The sequence below is a fragment of the Hakea prostrata genome, chromosome 2 (assembly GCF_041222555.1).
Source record: "Hakea prostrata isolate BN-2017 chromosome 2, UWA_Hpros_2, whole genome shotgun sequence".
Classification (NCBI taxonomy): Eukaryota; Viridiplantae; Streptophyta; class Magnoliopsida; order Proteales; family Proteaceae; genus Hakea; species Hakea prostrata.
In genome coordinates, this window is record NC_142601.1 from 68,793,757 (window position 1) to 68,816,736 (window position 22,980).

The window sequence follows — 22,980 nt, forward strand, 5'->3', positions numbered from 1 at the left end:
TCAAACTATTAATACTTATATATATTTTTCTCCCACCATTTTTTTTGACCACAACTTCTGTGATATCTTCAGATATACAAAATATAAATAAGCATAATGAAACTAACATTATTGGTTTCTTTGAAAATTTATGGCAACAGTAGGTCCAACATGGTATAGGACACTTTATTCTATTTAGCTCAATTGGGTGAGCAAAATTTTGATCTTAGGAACTTGTGCAAGGAACTGACTCTTTGTTGTAATCTGGGCTAGGTTTTCTTATTGTCTCCTCTGGGCATCATAGCATGGTTGGTTCCCCCACGCTTCCCCCCTTGTTTTCCTCCCAAAATGTGTTACTTTTTATTTACCCAGAAACAAAATATTAGGAACTTGTATTAATGCTCTATGAAATTATTCAGATGATGACTTAATTTACATATTCTTTACAACTCATCCAGTGTTGGGCCATGGTCTTTGGGCATGACAAACTACGCGGCAAATTAAGGTTATATATATGAGATCATCAAGAACCACAACTGATCACTACCCATTCTCTCTCTTTCTCTCAGCCCTTCAAGGTTTATGTTCTACTCATCAACTCGTCCTTGTTAGAAGCTAAAAAAATTAAAGAGAAAGCCAGAGACATTTGAGAAGATAAAATGGGAGCAGATTATGTGTTGACTGTGATTGCTGCTACAGCTTCCTTGTTGGTTCTTTCATGCGTATGGAAAGTGTTGAGTTGGTTATGGTGGAGACCCAAGAAGCTGGAGAAGTGTCTGAGGAAGCAAGGCATCAAAGGACCTCTCTACAAGTTTCCTTACGGCAATCTCAGAGAGGAGATGAGGTTGAAGAAGCAAGTTCAGTCCAAACCCATCAGCCTCTCTCATGACATCGTGCCTCGTGTCATCCCCTTTGTTAACCAGTCTATCAATAATTACGGTAAGCTCCTCTTCCTCCTTTCTTTAATTTTGATCTTCTGGTTCCTGTTGTTTTTGTTCTTCTTCTTCTTGCAAAAAAGCTCACTGCTTCATGTGAAAACACATTGAAGGGTGCTGGTGTATGTATTGTTCTTGTCAGAGAGGATTGCGTGGAGGAGTTTGTTGCATCTGTAGGAAAACTTCCTACATTGCTGTCCTGTGGTTGGTATTCTACTGAGTGGGTCAGAGGTCAATTTCAAATTTTACATTTATGGATAACCCAATTCAAATTTTTCTATGCCACGGACAAACTCACACTGTGCTAAAAATTGCAAAATGGGAGATGGGGTGATACAGACCATTTTCCAGAGAGGCAACCCATTTCATCACCCTTGCTTGTTTATTAATTGGATTCTTTTCTTATTGGGAATTAGATGGCCAGCTTGTGGCTCCTGTTGGTTTCCCTATTTGTGGATGTTTTGATCTTGATGTCTAACTTCTCTTTTTCTGTTTTAAGCTTTCCCCAGCTCATGAGTTTGATCTTGATGTCTAACTTCTCTTTTTCTGTTTTAAGCTTTTCCCGGCTAGCTCATGAGTTTTATGTGTGCTCTCATTAATCTAGTGTAAATAGATCAACTTCCTTACTGAGAACATTAACCTTATAGATGAATGCATTGCATGACAGAATCCCACATACATCTCCAGGCTCAAAACCCCAAGCCAAACTTGTCCTGTGCTAGCTAGCTTTTTTTTTTTCTTTTTTTTTGGTGGAAGTCCTGTGCTAGCTAGCTAGTTGCCAGCAATTGCTTGGTTCCTGGATGCATATATGCCAGTAGTAGCAGTTGTGGTCTTGGTGCTGAATCTGCTGTTGGGTCTATTCTTGAAAGAGCTCAGCTCCAATTTGCTTTGTTGTTAAAGTAGGTATCATATTGCCATCAGTGCTGGCCATTTTATTGACACAATCGATTTCAATTGCAATCCTGAGAGAAGTGCTTGAACATGACACTCTTAAAATGTGACCTGCTGGTCCCAGTTTTAAGTTGACTAGAAAGCATCCTCTCAGTAACTGAACCCCCTATGCAATTGAATTCCTATACGTCTTGGGTTTTCATGGTGACTGATCTAACTACCAATGAAGCATTTTAAACCGGAACTGGTATTGGGAAGCATCGGAAAGTCCCTACAACACAGTGATACCCATACCCTAAAAACTGACACCAATAGGTCAGTAATTCAGGCCTAAGCGGATCAGTGAACACTGAACAAGCTGGATAGCATGAGATGAAAAACATACGAGATCTACGTACAGATTAAGTATGATACATTATTTCTACGTATAATGGGACATAGTGCTTAAAGTAGGGTACAAAGAGCAGTTCCAGTCTGGAAAAAGCAAAATGAAACACTGATGATCAGTTGCTGTCAAGAAGTTGTATCCAGGTAGAAACCATTTTCTAGAATTTAGCTGTAATCTGAACCCAGTGGCTCCACATATACTTCACTTATTCTCCATTATTTGGTCCCATTAAGAATGTTGACAGTAGAGTAAAACTAAAACAGAACAAAATGGGACAGTAGAGTAAAACTAAAACAGAACAAAATGGAACCTTTGCAAAGATCAAAAGTAATTGTGGCATTTTGTCTGAAACTAATCAATGCGAAGTTATTTCTCAGGTTCCCATAAAAATTCATGAGCTAACACTAATTACAATTGCAGGGAAAATGTTTGTATCATGGTTTGGGCCAATCCCTAAAGTGTGTATCACAGATCCAGTTCTAATCAGGGATATTTTGTCTAATAAACGTGGACTTCTGCAGAAGCCCAAGCCTAACCCATATGTTAGCTTGCTGGCAAATGGGATTGGAAGCCGTGAAGGTGATGATTGGACAAAACACAGAAGGATCATTAACCCCGCCTTCCATACAGAGAAGTTGAAGGTTGGTTTCCATTAGAGGAACCCCTCTTTACCTATGTTTCTTCCTCTTCTCCATGTACTTGTTGACAACTAAATACAGACCAGACCAGAGGATTTCATAATGATTTAGCTCCCTTAATTTCCTACTTTCTTATTGAATTCAATGTTATCACTGGATCGATGATACTTCTTTTCTTTGGTGTTGTTTAAAGGAAATGCTACCTGCATTTCACACTAGCTGCTGTGAATTGGTTAACAAATGGAAGAAGATGGTAACATCAAATGGATTCGGTGAGCTAGATGTATGGCTGGAACTGAAAAATTTTACTGCAGATGTCATTTCTCGAGCAGGATTTGGAAGCAACTACGAAGAAGGGATGAAGATATTTCAGCTTCAAACAGAACAGGCACAGCTTTTGATTCAAGCTTCTAGTTCCATTTATATCCCAGGTTCTAGGTACAATGATCATCATTCATGAGATTGTCCATCTTTAAATCACTTGGTTGGGGTTTTGTAACACTCATAGTTATGGTTCATTTATAGGTTCATACCTACACAAAGGACTCGAAGAATGAAGGAAATAGACCGAGAAGTGCAAGCACGGTTGCGGAGAATCATTGACAAGAGAATGATTGCTAAAGAAATGGAAGAAGGCAGCAACAAAAATGACTTGTTAGGGATACTTTTGGAATCCAATGCCGTGGAAACAAAAAGATTTAGCACATCCAAGAATTCAGGGTTGAGTATGGAAGAAGTGATGGGAGAGTGCAAGCTATTCTACTTTGCTGGACAAGAGACTACTGCATCTTTGCTTACATGGACAATGATTTTACTGAGCATGCATCCAGAATGGCAATTGCGAGCAAGGGAAGAGGTCTTACAGGTCTTTGGAAAAAATAAACCAACTTTCGATGGATTAAACAACTTAAAAATTGTGAGCATGGTTTTGTATGAGGTTCTTAGATTATACCCAGCAGCTCCAATGCTTAACCGGTTTACTTACAAGGAGATGAAGCTGGGAGATATCACTCTTCCTAAAGGAGTCTGGATATCATTGCCTGCAATCATAGTTCATCGCGATTGTGAATTTTGGGGTGAAGATGCAGAAGAGTTCAATCCAGAAAGATTTTCAGGAGGAATTTTAAAGGCGACTAAGAATCAAGTACTATCATTCTTCCCATTTGGTTGGGGTCCTCGGATATGTATTGGGCAAAATTTCTCTCTAATTGAGGCAAAGATGGCAATGGCAAAGATTCTAAAGCATTTCTGGTTTGAGCTATCACCTTCATATGCTCATGCTCCTTACACAGTTTTCACTCTTCAGCCTCAATATGGAGCTCCTATCATCCTACATAAACTATCGCAGCTGTAATCATTTTGTTAAGTAATGCCAGTTTTGATTCTCATTTTAAAAAGCTATTCTCATGTTAATCTAGTTTGAAAGTTTGTAATGAACTCTATACTATGATCTGAAGACATTAACTGCTTCTTGTTTCTTACAAAAGCTAGACGAGAGTTTATCAACTAACACATTATAAAAACTAAGGAATTGAAGCAGCTCTGCTATATCATCTGTTTGTATTTTTATGTTATGAACGAAGGATATCAATGAGAACATGAAAATAAGAAGGGCTAGATTTAACATTTTTTAAGGGATTCCATGATGATCTAAACTTAATTAGGCAGAGGGAAGGAAGACTAACCCAGAATGCAATTTGAAATTGGAAAACTACAAAAAATGAAGACCAGATGTCAAGCATTCTGTTTCACATAAAATAGCAGTGTGTCTTTTATGATCGATGAGTTTCATCGCATGGATAGATGAGCCACGAGGGACCCAGCTAAAAAGCATCACCATAAATGCAGAATGATGTACACACTAGCTCTCTCCCTGCTCTGTTTCTAGATGAATCCGAACAGTGAAGAAAGGAGAAACAGAGAAGGGATCGATCGATGGAGGCATTTGGGTTGATTTCAGTTGTGATCTTGAGTGTTCTGGTGGGAACATGGTGGATGTTGAATTGGGTATGGTGGAAGCCCAAGAAGATGGAGAAGCTTCTCAAGGATCAACGCATCAAAATGGCTCCGTATAAAGTACTGTTCGGCAATGTGAAAGAGAACCAGAGACTGTTCAGTGAAGCTGCATCCAAACCCAGGAACCTAACCCATGATATTGTTCCTCGTGTTGCTCCATTTGATCATCAAATCATCCAGACCCATGGTATGATCAGATTATATAATCCTTACCCTTTTATTTGAAAAGCAGAAGGGTTTGTTTAAACTATATTCTTGAGTCACTTTAGAAAGCTCTGGGTTGATTACTGCAGGTAAGTTGTCTGATTTCTGGTTTAGAACAACCCCAAGGTTGCTAATTTTAGATCCCAACCTTATAAGTGCCATCTTATCGGACAAGTCTGGTCACATTATCAAGCCTATAGGAAACCCACTAGTTAACTTGTTATCAGATGGCCTTTTCAATCTTGAGGGAGACAAATGGGTTAAACGCATGAGGACTCTGAACCCAGCCTTCCACCTGGAGAAATTAAAGGTTTGATTACACTAATTTGATGTTAGTTATTTTCTGTGTTTCTTTCTTTTCTTCATGAGAGAAAGCTGAAAACACACTATATATGTAGGGTTAACTTCTTATTAACTTTGCTATTAGTTTCTCTCCTACTTCTTATAGTCCATGTTTCCAACAATTTGTGCAAGCTGTGCTGAATTAGTTAGCCGATGGGAGAAGTTGGTTACACCCAATGGGTCTTTTGAACTGAATGTTTGGCCTGAACTCCAAGCTTTAATTGCGGATATCATCTCAAGGACAGCCTTTGGAAGCAATTACCAGGAAGGAGGACAGATTTTCTCTTTACAAGACGAACAAGCCGAGCTTGCAATGCAAGTTCTTCAGTATCCATACATCCCAGGCTTTAGGTACAAGTGAGAATTATCTCTTATCCTGCTTATTAGTTTCTCATTACTAGTTCTCCAATCAATGATGGATGCATATACACATAGGTCTTGAATATGATCATGTCATCTCAAATTGTTCAGGCGGAAAGTTTTATGAGATTTGCAAATATATGCAGGTTTTAACCCACCAAAAGAAACAAAAGAATGAAGCAAAGACGGCTCAATTGAATATATGCTTGTAAGAAGATAAAGCTAGGAGAAATGTCTTTGCCACCTGGGGTGGAACTCATATTGCCTATTATGCTTGTTCATCATGATCCTGAACTTTGGGGTGAAGATGCAAATGAGTTCAAGCCAGAGAGATTCTCTGGAGGAGTTGCTAAAGCCACAAACAATCAAGTTTCCTTCTTTCCATTTGGTGGCGGCCATGGAATATGCATTGGACAACAATTTGCCTTGACTGAAGCAAAGACGGCTCTGGCAATGATTCTACAACATTTTCAATTTGAGCTTTCTCCATCTGATGCTCATGCTCCTATCAACATAGCAACAACTCATGCACAGTATGGTGCTCAAATCATTTTACATAAACTGTAAAATCATTTGATCAATCACTTGAAATCTATCATAAATTATCTTCGAGTACATGATAATAATCTAACCCATTAGACTGTATTCCTCCTGGTGGATCTCTCTCTGTTAGTCATGGCTGCGAGTCAAATGTGTATGACGAATGCCTCAGTGAGTTTCTATCTTTGAAGGAGACAAAAAGTGACGTCAGTGCATACATTGTTAGCGACTTAGCGGTAGGTAATAGCTCATCACCTTCTTTTGTCAAAAGCTTATAAAAATAAACCACTAAAGCCACAAGAGCACTAAAGCCACAAGAGAAACGAGTTCCTGCAGCCGCAATTGAATATATTTTGGAAGGTAAAGCTTAAATTAAAGATCCCAGTGATTGGCTTGATCAGCAAGGGAAGTGGGCACAAGGGCTCCACTTCAAAGCTTGATCAGCAAGCCAAGAAAGCCTATATAAGAATAAGACCAACCCTTACCAACTCCATATCTTTCGAGCAGTGAAGTTGATTTCATCTTGATTACTTGGAACTCTCTGTGAAGATGTCTTCTGCTGGTGCTCTATTTGCTGAGGCATATGTGCTGCAAAAGCTGCATAAGGACAAGATGAAGAGAGAAGAAAAACAAGGAAGCCACACTAGCCCTGGAGAGTCAAAAGGAGAGAAGAAATCCCATTGTCACAGTTTGTTCGGGAGGTGGAAGAAGGTTGTTCACCCAAGCAATCCTTCGATCGATATGGTCGGCGAAGAAAGAAGTTAACTGAGAAGCAAAGCTGCACAAGCGATTTCCTCTATCGGCAACACATTAGAGTCGTCAGTGGAGAATGATAATCCCTGTGATATTGATTGAAATTAATTTGGCTTCCCAAGGAACGGGTTGCAGCGTCAGTGCTTACGGCAATGTTTGCGTGAATGAGTAGCTAGCCTATGTATTGGTTTAGAAAGATAGTGTTTAAATTCTTGAGGTTCGATGATCTGATCAAGCACAGAGGAAGTTCTGTAAAACCCTCTAAAAGCTAAGATCTAAGTCTCTAGTTTCTCTAGTCCAGTCCTTCCTGGATTTCTGTATTAAACTTTGTCAAGAAAATTTATGTAGCAAAAAGCATCTATTCAGAAATTTTTTTTCTTCTTAATATATAGTAGAATTAGAGCTTCAAGCTCTTCTGGCTAAAGCGTCCTCTGTTACCTCTCAGATTAAAAGCAGACATTAAATCCGAAGCTCATGACAACTTGATTTTTTTTTTTTTTTTTTTTTTTGGGGGGGGGGAGATAACTTGATACTGAAGAGATTCTTCAAACCCATAATTCATTCCAAGAAATCACATCAGCATGGAATTGTCAAGACAGAAAATTTATGATGAAATCGAAGAAGTAAGAACTGAGAAGCACAGTTACTGCAGAATTACTGATCATATGCAATGCCAAAAATCACTCAAATCAGTATTTGTTTCTTTCCCAGTGGTTAATTCAAATACTGATCCACACGAAAGAAAACCAAACCCTGCCTAACTAACCCTATGACAACGAGAAACTGAGCTTTTTCAGATCAGATGGCTTGGAAGGAAGTCAAAGATAGTTATAATCACTTCTGCCCATCACTATCAATGCTGATGCTTAAAACCTTAATGGTGTGAAATAGTTTTATCAAGAGAAGCAAGTCAAATCCCATACCTAACTACTTTTATCTTAGGAAATGGTTTAACAATTAGGCATATGGGACTTCTAATGATTTAGACTAATCTCTGCTTGATCACAGTGAGAAGAAAAATAAATGTTGGGTTTGGGTCAATTATTATTACTATGTTAAAATTATAATTATATTGAGATTAGGGTTTTAAGTTTCTATAAAAAGTCTATAACGTAGGTAATAAGAACAAGAAGGGTATCATTTAGAGTGGGTGTGAAAGTAGTGCTAGATTTTTTGAAATAATGAAACTTTTTTTCTCGTGGTGGTGGACATTGGTGAACGTAGGCAGTGTTTTGTCCAAGTACATTAAATTCCTCTTAGTATATTTTGCTTGTATTTTTTCAACTGTCACTTCAACTCGAATGCATTCATTTGATAAAAAAAAAAAAACTCGAATGCATTCATAAAAATGCGTCAGTGAAGTTTCCGTTGTCAATCAAAGTCCAAATTAGAAAGAGCCAAAATGGTGACGGCAGTGCATACGTTGTTGGGGTTTAGGGGAAGGACAACAGACCATGCACAAATCCAGGAAGAACTATTATCTCCACCTTCTTCGTTATTCATAGGCAGCCGCGGTTGAATATACTTTGGAAGACTGAGAAAGACACCAAAAGTGACCTGGAAAGTGCTAGAACCATCTCGGTGATGACTTGAGCAGCAAGGAAACTGGGCAGAAAGAGGGTTCCACTTCAGCGCTTCATCAACAAGGCAAGAAAGAAACCTATATAAGAAGAAGACCAACCCATTCCAACTTCATATCTTTCGAGTAGTGTGGAGTTGCATCTTGATCATTTGGAACTGTTTGTGTGAAGATGTCTTCTGCTAGTGCCCAATTTGCCGAGGCATATGTGATGCGAAAGCTCTATAAGGAGAAGATGAAGAGAGAAGAAAAACAAGCAGGCGACACTAAACGTGGAAATACGCCAGAGAAGAGATCTCATTGCCATAGTTTGTTCGGAAGGTGGAAGAAGGTAGTTCACCCAAGCAATCCTTCGATATCGTCCGCAGAGGAAGAACAGGTTAAATAACAAGCACAGATGCACAGGATTTCCTCCGTCGGCAACGTAGTTGAGTCGTCGCTGGACAGTTATTTCTGTAAAATTGATTGAAATTGTTCTTCTTTTTTCTGTAAAATTGATTGAAATTGTTCTTCTTCTTTCGGTAAAATTGATTGAAATTGTTAATTTTTTTAAAATCGATTGAAAGTATTAACTTTTTTTTTGATAAAATTGAATGAAATGAAATTAGCTAAATCAGAAAAAGGTATTGCAGCGTCGGTGCTTGCGTAACTGCTTACGTTTGTGAGTAGGAAGTGTGTAACATTAGCACGGCAAAATGGATAATGCTGGGAGTTCAAATTCTTGAGAACAATATATTCGAACTGAAAAAATGGGTAGAGTCAAAGACACCAGTATTCCTCATCCAACATCATGACACCTTAAGAGTGAATCCCTATAAATTTTCGATGAAATGTCTAAATACCAAGTGTATACATGATGTATAAAGATATACAAGTCGAATGAATCATAGTATTTCTTTTAATAGAAATAGTTCTTCAAGGGAAAGCATACAACTTGGTAAGAATAGAAACAGTAATACAAAATTTTCAATACCATGGACCTGCAAAACTAAAATAACCTGTGCCTCTACTCTTCGCAGGTCAGGCAGACTCAGAAGCGCTTGACAAAATGAAGAAAAACGAAATTAACTCTCCTCCCTTTGCAGGCCAACTGGATATAAACGCACCTGATAACTCGAGCAATGCAAACCCATGAAGAAATTGAGAAGGAAAAAAAAACGAGCACTGTAGATTATAACCAAAGTAACTCCCAGCAAGTTCCATTGGCAGAAGAGTATGCCCAGCCCAGCAACCAGAAAATGTTTTAACAATACAATTCAGCACAGCTCCCTAAAAGCCCAAGCATTGCTGAAGGCCCAAATACTCTGAAAATCAAGCTTGTTGTGAAGGAGCTAGCTGGTCATGAATACTTTTGTGACACTGCAGCAGTTTCTGTCAACAATGATCCTAACCGTATCATGAGATCATATACGGGGCTGAATTCCTTGTCCCCCCGAGCCCTTACTCTTGCAGCATAATCATCAAGAGTTGCTTTGATGCCTTTCCAAATCTGATCTTCCCCTTGTGAATCCAACCAGAGTGAATACTGCAAAGGTGTAAGTCTATTCCTCTGCATGGGTGACTGCAATTCATCGGGCCCTCGAGAATAGAGGTGATGAAGTATGACACTCGGAGGAAGATCTTGAAGAAGTGGTGAAGCTCCCAGTTGGGATGTTTCCAAGAAGATGACAGGCCGAAATGCACGAAGGGCTCGATAAGGTGCACCAAGCTGTTGTACTGGAAACAAATTCTGGCCTACAGCTAGTTCAAGTTCAGCCATGTCTCTGGCCATCCTCAGCTTCCCAGATTCTGAAAGAGGCCGTACAAGTGCAGCATGCCTGATGAAGAATATCAGAACCCGCGATGCCATTCTCCTGACAAGTGCAGTACATATGTTCTCTGTACCTGCACCTGCACCTGCGGCATTAGCTTTAGAAGGCAACAGCCGAGAGAGAAATTCACTACGAAAATGAAGCATGCATTTCTGCAATTCCTCCATGTAAGGTGATGCACTATTGTCCATAGCAGCATCCATGCCATGTGCACCAAATTTTTGGTCGTGAATTTGCAAGATGCAAGCCTCAAGACGATCAAGCATTGCTTGAAATAAAGATGTTACCGAATCAAATGCAACACTATATATGGCATTCAAGGAGGGAGATAAGACATCTGAAGCAACATTTGGTAGCCCTGATACCATTGATGAAACACGAGTATGAATTTCTTGCAGATGTTGGCATAAAGTGAAGTTTTTGAGCTGTAATGCAGTTGCAGGACCAGACACTTGACGGGCCTCAGGACCAGCAGATATCTGCCACCAAATTGCACAATAATTTTAATGTTTGGATAGATTTTCAAGAATAAATTTGTAAATACTTTTTTAATTACCTAACCAATAAGTAGAAATTAGAAAGAACTTGTCAGAATTCTCATTTAATCGCATACAGTATAAGATTTTATTGAACGAATATACCTGGTATTCAGCTCTTTGTGCTAGCAATGTAAGAATTTTGCTAATTTCACGCAAGACAAGTAGAGTCAAGTGCCCATCCAGTTTAACAGCTTCAATCTCCTCCTGAATTCGAAGCACAACTCTTGAGATCTGATCTTTGGAAGGAACGCTTCCCCGGCTAGACACTGGAAAGACACTATTAACAAGATCCGTTAGCCGACCCAAGCAAAGGGTCAAGAAAGCAGTTTGGAATATATCAATGGAAGCAACCATCTGATCTCTTCCTTCTGGGCCGATTGCTGGAAGAACCCCCTTGACATCTGTCTCACGTGAAATTGTTTCAAGAAGGTTCTCTATCATAGAGGTGAGCTTAGGGTACCCTAGAGTAAATATTTCCTTGACGAAACTTGAAGTAGAGAAAGCCGACTTCATTTGGCTGGCAAAGGATTTCACAATAGCTTCCCAAACTCGATCAGTCAAAATTGGAGCACCCTCCTGAACAAGTAATAGCTTAGGTTAGGTAAAAGTAAAACACAGAGGCAGAAAGTTCATGGGAATGGATGAGCACTCGCACTTGACACTCCTGAACAAGTAGTAGCTTAGGTTAGGTAAAACACAGAGGCAGAAAGTTTCATGGGAATGGATGAGCACTCGCACTTTACACTCCTAACATGTCCGTTTCTTCTCATGAACAACCAAATTTACATAAGAATTCCAGAAACAAGAGTTATGGAAGAAAAGAAGCATTTCACAAAGTCTTAATATAGAAATCGATGGTCTATCTTTGGTTATGGCCTTATTTTTATTCTTAGTTGGGTTCTTAACTACTGAAAATAAATGTCTAACGGTTAATGTTCAAAGATGTCAGCCTTATGGAATGTGCAAGGCAATGATAATTACTTAATTTCACAATTAGAAAAGAACATCTTTCTAATATCTCATTCTATAGAGGAACATCAAAAGAAAGTAGCATGGTGCAGTTTCTAACTTTCTATAATAATAACTGACAAATTTTGACAAGAAAAGTAAACTTAGAAGCATGATTAGGATGAATACTAATCCAAAATATAAACTCGAAAGCATCAGAAAAAAACTGGAAGAGCAGCCGCAACAACAACAACAACAAGCCTTGTCCCAACTAAATGGGGTTGGCTATATGGATTCTTGCCTTCTAATCAGTTATGTTTGAGGCCATGCTAGATGCAAGGCCTAAGCTATGCATATCCTTTCTCACCACGTCTCTTAAGATTATTTTAGGTCTGCCCCTGGCTCTTATAATTCATTTAATCTGGATTATATCACTTCTCCGAACAGGGGCATTTATAGGCCTCCATTGAACGTAGATGTGCCACCTCAAACAACTTTCTCATAGCTTATCACTTATCGGAGCTACACCCAAACCAACTCTAATATGCTCATTCTTTATCTTATCATTCCTAGTTTTGCCATTCATTCATCTTAGCATCCTCATTTCTGCTACACTGAGTTTATCTATATGATTCTTTTTAACAACCCAAAATTCCACACCATACATCATAATTGGTCCAACGATGGTCCTATAAAATTTTCCTTCAAGCTTTAAAAGAATACGTCGATCACACAAGCCCCAAAAGCACCTCTCAACTTCATCCACCCTATTTTAATTCTTTGGAAAACATCATCCTCTATATCATTTTTTTATTATTTTTTTTATGATTGAACCAAGGTACCTAAAACAATCACTCTGAGAAATCTCCTTATCAACAAGTTTCACCACCTCATCGTTTGCTTGATCATGACCAAAGTTACAAATTAAATATTCTGCTTAGTTTAAAGCCTTTTGATTCCAAAGCTACTCTCCATGATTCTAACTTGGTATTAATCCTTACTTGAGTCTCATCTATCAGCACAATATCATCAGCAAAAAACATACATCAAGGAACCTCGTCTTGGATGTCTTTGGTTAATTCATATATAAGTGTAAATAAGTATTGGCTTAAAGCTGATCCTTGATGTAGCCAAACTGTAAGTGGGAATTCATTACTTCGATCCCCCCCACCACTGTTTTTACACTTGTTACTAAACCATCATACATATCCTTAATTAAGTCCACATATTTACTTACAACACTTCTTTTCTCTAGTAATTATCAAATTAACGCTTTAGGAACTTTATCAAAAGCTTTTTCTAGGTCAATGAATGCCATATAAAGGTCTTTCCTACACACTCTATAGCTTTCCATAAGTCTCCCAATTAGGTAAATAGCATCTGTTGTAGATCTTCCCGGCATAAACCCAAACTGATTCTCTGTAATTGTGGTTAAATGTCTCAAACAGGTCTCGGTTACTCTTTCCCATTATTTCATAGTATGGTCATCAATTTAATGTCTCTATAGTTATTACAACTTTGAATGTCTTTTATTTTTGTAAATTGGAACTAAGATGTTTTCCCTCCAATCATCTCACATTTTCCATGTGCTCATAATCTTATGAAACAACTTAGTCAACTAAGCTAGCTTGTAGGTTCCTAAGATCTTCCATATTTCTATTAGGATTTCATCAGAACCTTGTGTCTTGCCTATTTTCATCCTCTTTAATGCTTCTTTTACTTTGGACATCAAAATTCTCCATATACATGTTCAAAGATTGGTGCCTTAGTGAGTGATGTAATCATCCAAATCACAGATCCCTAAAGAATTTTCATTTAAAAGACTAGACAAATAGATTCCCCATATCTTCTTAATGTCCACATCACATACTAGTACTTTACCATCTTCATTTTTAATACATCTAAAATAGTCAAGATCTCTACTCTTCCTATCCCTTATTTGAGCTATCTTAAAGTTAGAATTTTCCCCTTCCTTCATACCCAACTTTTTATATAACTCTTCATACTTCCTTTCTCTTGCTTTTTCCGCAATTTTCTTAGCTTCATCTCTAACCGACCTATACCCTTGAAGATCCTCAACATCCTTGGTCACATCCTTAGTCCTTTTCCATGTCTTAAAACTTTCTTATTCTTGATGGCTGCTTGAACCTCACTATCCTACCACCAAGTCTCTCTATAAAAAAGGAGTTTTCCTTTTGATTGACCTATGACATCTTTAGCCACCTTTCTAATACATGTAGCCATCTCATTCCACATTACGTTAGTGTTCCCCTCGAAAAACCCAAAAGAGTATAAAGGAAAAAGATTATTCATCAATGTGTGAACTTTGACCCCTCCATTTTAAAGGCATAGTATGTAAGATGTCCCCACTGCAGCAGGTTAAGGATAGGATTCTATATGTACTTATATCTGGAGGTTCTATGCTGTTCTTGTATCTGCATGGTGAGATGTGTTGACTGCATTACTAATATTTCTCCTAATCTGTGTGCAGTTCCCAATTTCAAGTGATACTGGTTAATCTTGAGGTTTCTTCATCTTAAATCCTCTGGTAAATAGTAAGACTTCTTCTCAGCACTGATGATCTCACTCTTCCTTAAGTCTATACAGATTAGGAGAAATATTAATCTATACAGCACTGATGATCTCACTCTTCCTAATCTGTGTGCAGTTCCCAATTTCAAGTGATACTGGTTAATCTTGAGGTTTCTTCATCTTAAATCCTCTGGTAAATAGTAAGACTTCTTCTCAGCACTGATGATCTCACTCTTCCTTAAGTCTATACACAATTAGATGCCACCCCATTTATTCCAGATACATACAAGCGTGCATCAAAATTTTTTGGAAGTTTTCAACAAAATGACCACATATCTTCAATTCATCCGAAGACTTGGAAATCAGTACACTACCTTGAAAAACTTATTAATTACGCAACCAACTGTGAATAGTGGGTAAGCAGGATTTCACTAGTATTTCAACCACACCCAAGCAAAATAATGATATTACACCCTGAGAATAAATTCCAAATATCTTCCCACTTCTTTCCAGGCCAAGCAAAATATGAAACAAGATCCAGTTATTGTCACTATAAAATCTAGAATGTGCATTTGTGATATAGCAGTAGGTGTTGGTGCCAAGATATTACGTGAAAATTTAGGTACGCTTACTGTTTTGAACAATTCGCTGGGTTCAATCTCTTGGAGTCCGGCATTCTAATTGGTACCCTCGCAACTAATGGTTTTTACAGCAAGTATCCAGAAACTACACTAGCAATCACACTCTTCAGCACTCCATGATTCAGCCAAATGTTTGTCTAGCACTCCAAGATTAAGTTCCAACAGCATTTATCAGTTTGTAAATTGAAAATTTACTTACTTGCATGACTTCATCAAGGTACAAGACATGCGTGTAAGGATCCCGCTTCTTTGACAAAACCCTCTGCAAATTCCAGACAGCAGCCACAATCGAGCGAATCTGATCCATACAGTTAGTCATCCTCTGCCAAAGCGCATCCTTTGCCTTCGCCCCGCCACCAATCTGAGGAGTCCCACTCCTCTGTATCCCTCCAGGTCCAAACGCAACACCAGAAGAAGCCGAAATCGCCTTCATATCCAGAGCAGCGGCCACACATTTGACACCCTGGTTCTTATACTTGTTAATCAATGCATCAACAGTGGACCTCAATTCCCCAAGATGATAAAAGACCTGCAAACCACTGCCCACATCAGACTGATTCTGCCCCTCCAAACCCTTTTCCAACAATTTCATCCCTTCGGACCTCAACCGGTTCCCAGTCTCCGAAAGCCAACTCATTTCATCATCGAGAACCGCAATCCCCTGCAGCGAATTCTCCTCGTACAGCGTCTGAATCTCACGATGAAACTGTGCAGCCTTAGAGAGGTCCAATTTCTCAGGCTCAGAGGCAGCCGCGGCCATTAATTCTCGCAATTTCTTGGACAAGCGAAGAACCCTTACAGTGAATTGCAGGAGTTCGGCTGTGTTGTGGATGTTGGAGAGTTGAACGGTCTTGAGCCGGATCTGGCGGTGCGGATCAGCAATCTCCTGGCGGACCCGGCGGACGGAGGTCTGGAGAGTGGAGATGCCGGATCGGACGATGGACAGAGAGGACTCGGCGTCTTTAAGTGAAGAAAGCTGACCAAGGAGATCGTCATGGCGAGAGAGAACTTCGGATCGAAGCTGCTTCTCGAGGAGGCGGATCCCATCTTCGAGCTTTTCGGCCCGTGCGGCGGCGGAACCGGAACTTAGGGCTTGGGAGGAGAAGCGAGCAGAGTCGAAGTCAGAGGAAAGGAAAGCAGAGAAGACGGGATCAGAGGCGAAGGCATCGAGAGGTGAAGCAGTGGAAGAAGGCAGTGGGGTGGTAGTGGAAGTTGCGGAGGCAGGGGTTACAGAAGATGTGGCGATGGGTGTGAGATTAGAGGCCCTGTCTTTGAAGGTTGAAAGGCGCTGTAGTGGAGAATTTTGGATTGATGATCTCTGCATTGCGGGTGACGACGCCATTTTGAGCCCTTTCGAGCTCTGGTTCTGGATTTCTATGAACTTAGCTTCTTGCTTCTCGCGCTAAGGCTTAGCGTGTTAACTTTCCATTTTAAAACGGTAAAAACTCAAAGTTCTTTCCTATTTCATTCATTTTTTCTTTCCCTCGCATGAATATTTCTACCCGTTCATCTTTCTTGCTGAAAATTTTCTTCAGTGAATTGTCTAATTAATTACATTTACAAAAGAGGGTCATAGCAAAATTTTCAAAATTTTGAAAGGATATAGAGGAAATTTTAAAAATTTAAGGGGCAAATGCTAATATTTTATCCATGAAAATAAAGCTAAGGACTAAGGAGAAATTTTAAAAAAAAAAAAAAAATTATAAATTGGGAATTTTTTTAACCAAGGGGGAGGGAGGGATGGCCCGTTGGCCCGGTTTCCCAGTATAATTCCACCTATGTAGGATTGTCAATAAGACTTTGTTAACCTAGTCCGATCCAAACCTGCTCTGAGCTTGACGTAATCCCAACCCGATGTTTTTAGTAAAGACTTATGAGTAGACTTGTAAACTAATTGGATTTAGCTCGGATATGCTAGTATCAAAATCCGAAAATTTTAGAAAAAACATTCGAATCCGAAAAATTTAGAGAAAGCATTCAAATTCGAGTTCGAAACTTCATTAGATATCTTATCCGATAATAATCCAATCAGCTAAATTATTCAATTATTGATTAGTGATTGTCATTTTTTTATATTTCTTATTTTCTATTACCATTATCGGTTTTCAATCCGATTATTAGTCCTTTTTAGAGAAAAATGTTTAATAATTTACTTTAATTGAATAATTTTGTATTATTATCATATATTTTCAGAAAAATGACCGATCTAGTTTTCTGACAATAAACAAAATGTTGAATGGTGATACCGAATTCTACGCTAAGAAAAATTGGATATACGCAAATTACAATGAATTTCTATCAACGAACGCCAAGACCTGGGGGGGGGCGGGTGTGGGACCCCCGCTGGCGCATGCAATTTCAACACCTAGAAACTGGAAAAAAAAATAATTCCATATCTGATAATAAAAAAGTAGGAGTAACCTTCGTTAACATGTTTACCCTTTTATTAGCAAGTCGAGCTTCCTCCTGTAATTTTTTGAACAAGCTTTTCTATGTTGTGTACTCTGAGAAAGTGAGGAGCTCAGGGAAGCACAGAGAGAAAAAATGGTTCGAAAGGGAGGAGTAGTGTTCGACGAAAGTCCTCCAGATGACTTCGACCCAGCGAATCCCTACAAGGATCCGGTGGCGATGCTCGAGATGAGGGAGCACCTGGTCAGAGAGAAGTGGATCGATATCGAGACAGCAAAGATTTTGCGTGAGAAGGTGAAGTGGTGCTATCGCGTCGAAGGCATCAACCATCTCCAGAAATGCCGTCACCTCGTTACCCAGTATCTTGAGTCCACCCGTGGCATTGGTTGGGGCAAAGACGGTCGCCCACCTGACCTTCACGGTCCTAAGGATTTGTTTGATTGATTCTAGTTGTCTTTGAGGTAAGTTCTGCACAAATTTTGTTGGTTCTGTGCAAATGGTTTCAGTAATTTTGTTTCTACAAGGAATTAGGGTTTTATTCTGAAAATTTGATGCTTTAATGAGCATATTGACTTGATTGGACCTTTTGTATATCCTGCTTTTAATTCTCCAGCTGCGGTAATGGGAACTCGAATTTGAAATTATTCGTGGCTTTGTGATCAAGGTTAGTGATTTTCTGACTGTATAGAAGATGAACTTTGGTTCCGTTTGTTTTGTATCTGGATATTTTCTATATCTTTTCCCTCACCTTATTCTACCGAAATCAATTTTCCTCATTTTTCTGCTGTTTGGAAAAGGGGGCTATCCTCCCAACAACAAAAAGAAAGGGGGAAGGGCAATATTCTCGTGGATCAATGGGCTTTGTTGTGAAAGAAGAAAATGGCTTACCGCAGTGGATATTCTGTGCAGGAGTATCAAACAATCTGCTCTCTTCCCCCCCAAAATCTCATTGTCCTGCATGATTTAACCCTGCAAGTAGTTACCTCTTGTTCTGTGGACTGCCATGATTTCCCTAATGCTCTTAATAAGAAATAAATTATCCTTCAACCAAAAACATTTCTTCACATTCCTTATGGGCTGGACACTCAATCTGCATGAGACTCAATGTTCTTGTGGCAGTGTGACACCATAAACCGGATTTCCTCCTTTGTGATAAAGTTATTAGTTGGATTGACTTGAAAGGACACTGCACCTGGACTCTTCAAGTGCAAGAAGCATAATTCACTTGCTAGTGATCTACCCTTCAAAGAAAAGCGTGCTTCTCAACCATCTATCACAAATCAAGTAAACCATCATGAGTTAATTTTCTACCTTACAACAACTTGAGTATCTATCGGAAAAGAAACTTCAGTGAATAGCCCAATCTGTTCAACCAATCCAGTAACTGAATTTCACATTATATCCTTGTTGCTCATGAGCCAACTTGGCATCCGGCTGTGCCTTCTGCAAGAAGTGACATCGCGATCTTTTTAATTCTCATTCCAAAGTCAGTTGCTGCATTCAGCATAAACTCATTTTACCCTTCAACCTTGATCACATGGCTATGTAAATTTTGTATCCGTTTCTTCTGCCATCACTTCCTTAGAAGGTTCAATGATAACCAGGCCACATAAGTTGGCTAAAGGTTTATTTAGCTTTTATTTGCTCTCTCATTTTAGTGGAACAATCCCCACCTGTGATCCTTGTACTACTGGTTTGCTTCTTTCTTTTTTGCTTTGCCACATGCTACGGAAAATTTGAGAGGTCAGTGTTCAAGTACCCATTGGAAGGTTTTCTAACATATTGGATAATAGATGGATGGATTCAAATGAATGCTGCATTGGAGCTCTCTTGAGTCATTTAGGTTTATTAATGAAAATGATTAAAAAAAAAAGAAGATGTTTGGCCTCGTGCAGTTAAAGCAATGGTAAGATTCGTTCAGATTTTTGTTGATGGAAATTCACTCTGGTGCTGTAATGAAGACTTATCAGCATAGGAAGTCCTAGAAGAACTAGGCGTAGCATGGCCTAGTGCTATTCTAGATAGGCTTAATGTTTTCCAGTCCAGATTTTTTTAGTTTTGCTTGTTTTCTTTTATTTTGAAGTGTTAGTACTGGCTAAACTGGTGGTTCGATGGTTCAGGTCTACACGATCTTGTTTTTCCTTTAAAGAGTTATAATAACGGATTGGAAAGGGACATAGTTTGGGGGTTTCCTTGTCTCGTTAAAGCTGTTATTTTGTTGTTATAAACAAGGGGTGGTGCTATAGAGATCCGCATTTCCATTTTTGAAGTTGCTTGGTTAGTGGTGATTTTGCATCTTCCCTTGTGATGATTCATGGCAAGCAATTGTAGCGAGCACAATCAAATCCTTGCTGCAAATAGTCCAAGTTCTGCAATTTTATTTCCTTAATTCATTTTTGAAGATCATCGAAAGCTATTTCATTCTAGCCTGCAGTTGAGATTCAAGTTCAATTTGTGCAATGGTAAACTCTTACTCAGTAGTGACATCAGGTTTGCTGGAAATTGAGGCAATAAAGTTCTGATCTACTATGTGACCTAATAATTCTCATACAATCACTACCTTGACCTTCATTTGCTGTGTTGACGGATATTCATCAAACTATGTTTTAGAATTGTGTTGAAGCTTGATTAGTGGTGGTTATATGTTTGATCATAGTGATACAAATCTTGGAACCTGATCTTCAAAAATATCAGTTGCCTAGCCAAACTCGAGGTTTCTTAATCCAAGGAGGTAATTACAGATCCTGCAGATCCTTCCCTTGGGTCTTATTGATCTTTTCAGCATTATTAGAGTCTCTTAAAAGGACCACTCGACATAGATTATCCAGCTCTTTGAGCTCTGGATTTTCCTTGGTGAAAGCTTTTCTGAGTTCTAGAAATTTTGCTGTTCTTTTGATCCTCGTCTGTTGGTTTAGTTCTCTGTCCTTGGCTGATGAATCTAAAATTGTTTTTAGCAAATTATAGATTGCACTGGATGGTAATGTAGGAACCATGAAGGTGAATTCTGTAACCCTTCCCCACAATGGAAAAAAATGGTGGAGAGAAAGAAGAAAGAAAGAGTGGTAATGTAATTATGGATGCAGTAATACAATGGTATACATTTGTATTGTTCTTTTAGACATGTTTGGGAAGGTTTTTTGCACTCTGTAGTTAGGGTTGTATGTGCATGGACTTCAATCGACACCCCCTTCTTCATTCCCAATTTATCTGCTACTTATATTATCCATATTGCCCCTGAGATTTTCTTCCAACATATTTTTGTTTACTTTGTAACCATCAAACTTTTTCTTTTTTGTTGTTGTATGGTCTGGTTAACTTTCATCCTGTGCACGCCTGAACAAGTGGTCTAAAGGAAGAGATGTGATAAAGAAAGAATAATGGTGACAGGATTTTCTCTTCTTACAGGTGATTGGAGTCGCAAGGGAATTACTCAAGTTTGAGATGAGAACTCAGCCTCCATGTGGTTGCTATGCCAAATTTGATTAAAGCACACTTGGATATCCTGTTGCCCTGTTAAACTGTTTGGTTCCATATTTTCGCTTTTCTTTCTATTGCATGCAAAGCTTGTTATTTTGGTTTCTAACTTGTAGCTTGTCTACTTGTTGGCTTCCAGGACTCCACCTTTGTGGATTGAGAAAGTGGGTGACAGAAACTTAAGATGATGGAATAAATTTCTTCTGCCTAACTATAACACTATACAACTCTTCTTGAATAGGTTTTGATTTTAAATTCTGAATTTTCATTCAATTTGTTTTTTGCTTTGTTTGTATGCATTTGGATTAGCTTTGCTTGTGAATATCTATTCATGTTGGTGTAAGCTTTTTGTTGGCATATATAGCTTGCCTTCTTTTTAGAGACCTCAGATTTACGTGCCAGAGTTTACTAATCCAATTTAAACCATAACCAACACAGCTAGACTTGTTTTAAACAGTTATGGCTCGCGAGCTTTCCATGTTCTATTGGGTTAAAATTGAGAATTTGTATATATGGAACTTTATCTGTTCCATTTCCCTCTAATGAAGGACACATGTTCATCAGTCACATCCAAAGGTTGAGATAATATTTAAAATATTAAAAAAAAAATTAATCTGAACCTTTGGATGTGATTGATGGACATGAGTTCTTCATCTAGAGAGAAATAGATGGTGTATTTCTTTGTGAGAAATATACCTAATAAAATTCTTTTGTATATGTCTACTTAGGGGAAATTTATTCAGTCCATTTTCCTATGGATGAGTGACAAATGTCCATGCGTCACATCAAAGGTTGAGATTAAATTGAAATTAAAATGATATCTTCAAAATTTAATCTCAATCTTTTAATGTGAACTATGAACATGTGTTGTTCCTCTATAAATAAATGGATCGGTTGAGAACCCCTCCCTAGGTTTATACACAAAAGATATATCTATGTATACACATACTCAATAGGTCTAGTTTCAATCCTGAAGGAAGAGGGTGCAGAACCGGGCGTGTGGATTATCTCTCTTGACAATGAGCACTTTGTGCTCCCTTAATGGTCTTACAATCACAAGTTATGTAGGGCCTACAAGTAAAAAATAATAAAATATTTTAAAAAATGAATCTCATTACTTTCACCATGTGGGCTCCCTTGTAATTTGTGGTCAATAGCTGTCGGGGAGACGATCTGGACTCCAGGATCGGCCATTGAAGTAGAGCCTACAATAGTCAATGATATTCATTCTTGTTTGTCGACTTTGTTGATTGTATAATTCTTATGTATCTAAGTAGGGGAATGTTTTCGCCCCTTTCTTAACGAGGAAGACCTTCTCCATTTCCAGTGGGACTTGTTTGATTTGTTTTTGCTCCTTGAATCTTGGAGCTAAAATCCCAAGACTCCTTGTGTTTTGCTGGAGTCTCACCCCGAAAAAAAAAAAAATTGTAATTTTTAGGTTCATGTGTTTTAGATAATTACTCATATTCTCTTTTATTATCATAAGGAAGAAAAAATAACAAATGCTCCCATCACACATCATTTATGAGGACGTTTCGCACCTCTATTTGAGGTAGAGTCTCTCGTGCATTTTATGTGAATTTTTTAATGTTTTTTTCTTTTCATAATAGAGGCATAAAGCCATCTGTGCTCAAGAGTCGAGGTTTTTTATTTAATTATGGAACTTCAGTTGATAGAGGTTCTTTTTATTTGTGTTTACTAGTAATATTGTCATATGTGGTGTTTGAAGAAAAACCTTCTCATAAATTAGTAAAATTATTTTATATTCCATTTTGTAGGCATTCTAAATGAAATTCCCATTAATGTGTTATGTAATTATGTTCTTGCATGTCTTCAGTGAGACATTAGAGGAAACTAAAAGACAATAAATGTAGTCAATAGTCTATACTACAAATTCATTTCAATTGGAAGCTCTGTGGGTGACTTAAGGTTGTGAATGGCCATCACAAGTCGAGAATGTATAATTCTGAATAAGGTACACTTATCCAATTTGCAAAGACT

At 38.5% G+C, this 22,980-nt stretch overlaps 2 protein-coding genes and 2 pseudogenes across 5 annotated transcripts; 3 read left to right on the plus strand and 1 right to left on the minus strand.

The window, feature by feature from the left end:
* Positions 1–366: 366 nt before the first annotated feature.
* Positions 367–4,349, plus strand: LOC149026043 (cytochrome P450 CYP72A219-like). The gene is made up of 4 exons (XM_089146266.1): positions 367–918; positions 2,614–2,834; positions 3,025–3,269; positions 3,357–4,349. The coding sequence occupies exons 1-4, from the start codon at positions 639–641 to the stop codon at positions 4,183–4,185; spliced, it is 1,575 nt and encodes a 524-aa protein (XP_089002392.1). The 5' UTR covers positions 367–638; the 3' UTR covers positions 4,186–4,349.
* Positions 4,350–4,766: 417 nt separating this feature from the next.
* LOC149026044 (cytochrome P450 72A397-like) lies at positions 4,767–5,951 on the plus strand (annotated as a pseudogene).
* A 3,426-nt stretch (positions 5,952–9,377) lies between these two features.
* LOC149026045 (Golgi transport complex protein-like protein) lies at positions 9,378–16,566 on the minus strand. Its single transcript, XM_089146267.1, has 3 exons — positions 15,296–16,566; positions 11,078–11,551; positions 9,378–10,915 (listed from the first exon to the last, which is right to left on the minus strand). Exons 1-3 carry the CDS (start codon positions 16,436–16,438, stop codon positions 9,965–9,967), a joined length of 2,568 nt encoding a protein of 855 aa, XP_089002393.1. The 5' UTR covers positions 16,439–16,566; the 3' UTR covers positions 9,378–9,964.
* Positions 16,567–17,550: 984 nt separating this feature from the next.
* LOC149026046 (NADH dehydrogenase [ubiquinone] 1 beta subcomplex subunit 10-B pseudogene) lies at positions 17,551–21,561 on the plus strand (annotated as a pseudogene). 3 transcript variants are annotated; one of them, XR_016171810.1, is made up of 3 exons: positions 17,551–17,966; positions 18,119–18,169; positions 20,911–21,555. The product of XR_016171810.1 is annotated as an NADH dehydrogenase [ubiquinone] 1 beta subcomplex subunit 10-B pseudogene, transcript variant X1 (transcript). The 3 variants fall into 3 exon arrangements; XR_016171811.1 differs by lacking the exon at positions 20,911–21,555 and adding an exon at positions 18,303–20,904; XR_016171812.1 differs by lacking the exon at positions 18,119–18,169 and having other exon boundaries at positions 20,911–21,561.
* Positions 21,562–22,980: the final 1,419 nt, after the last annotated feature.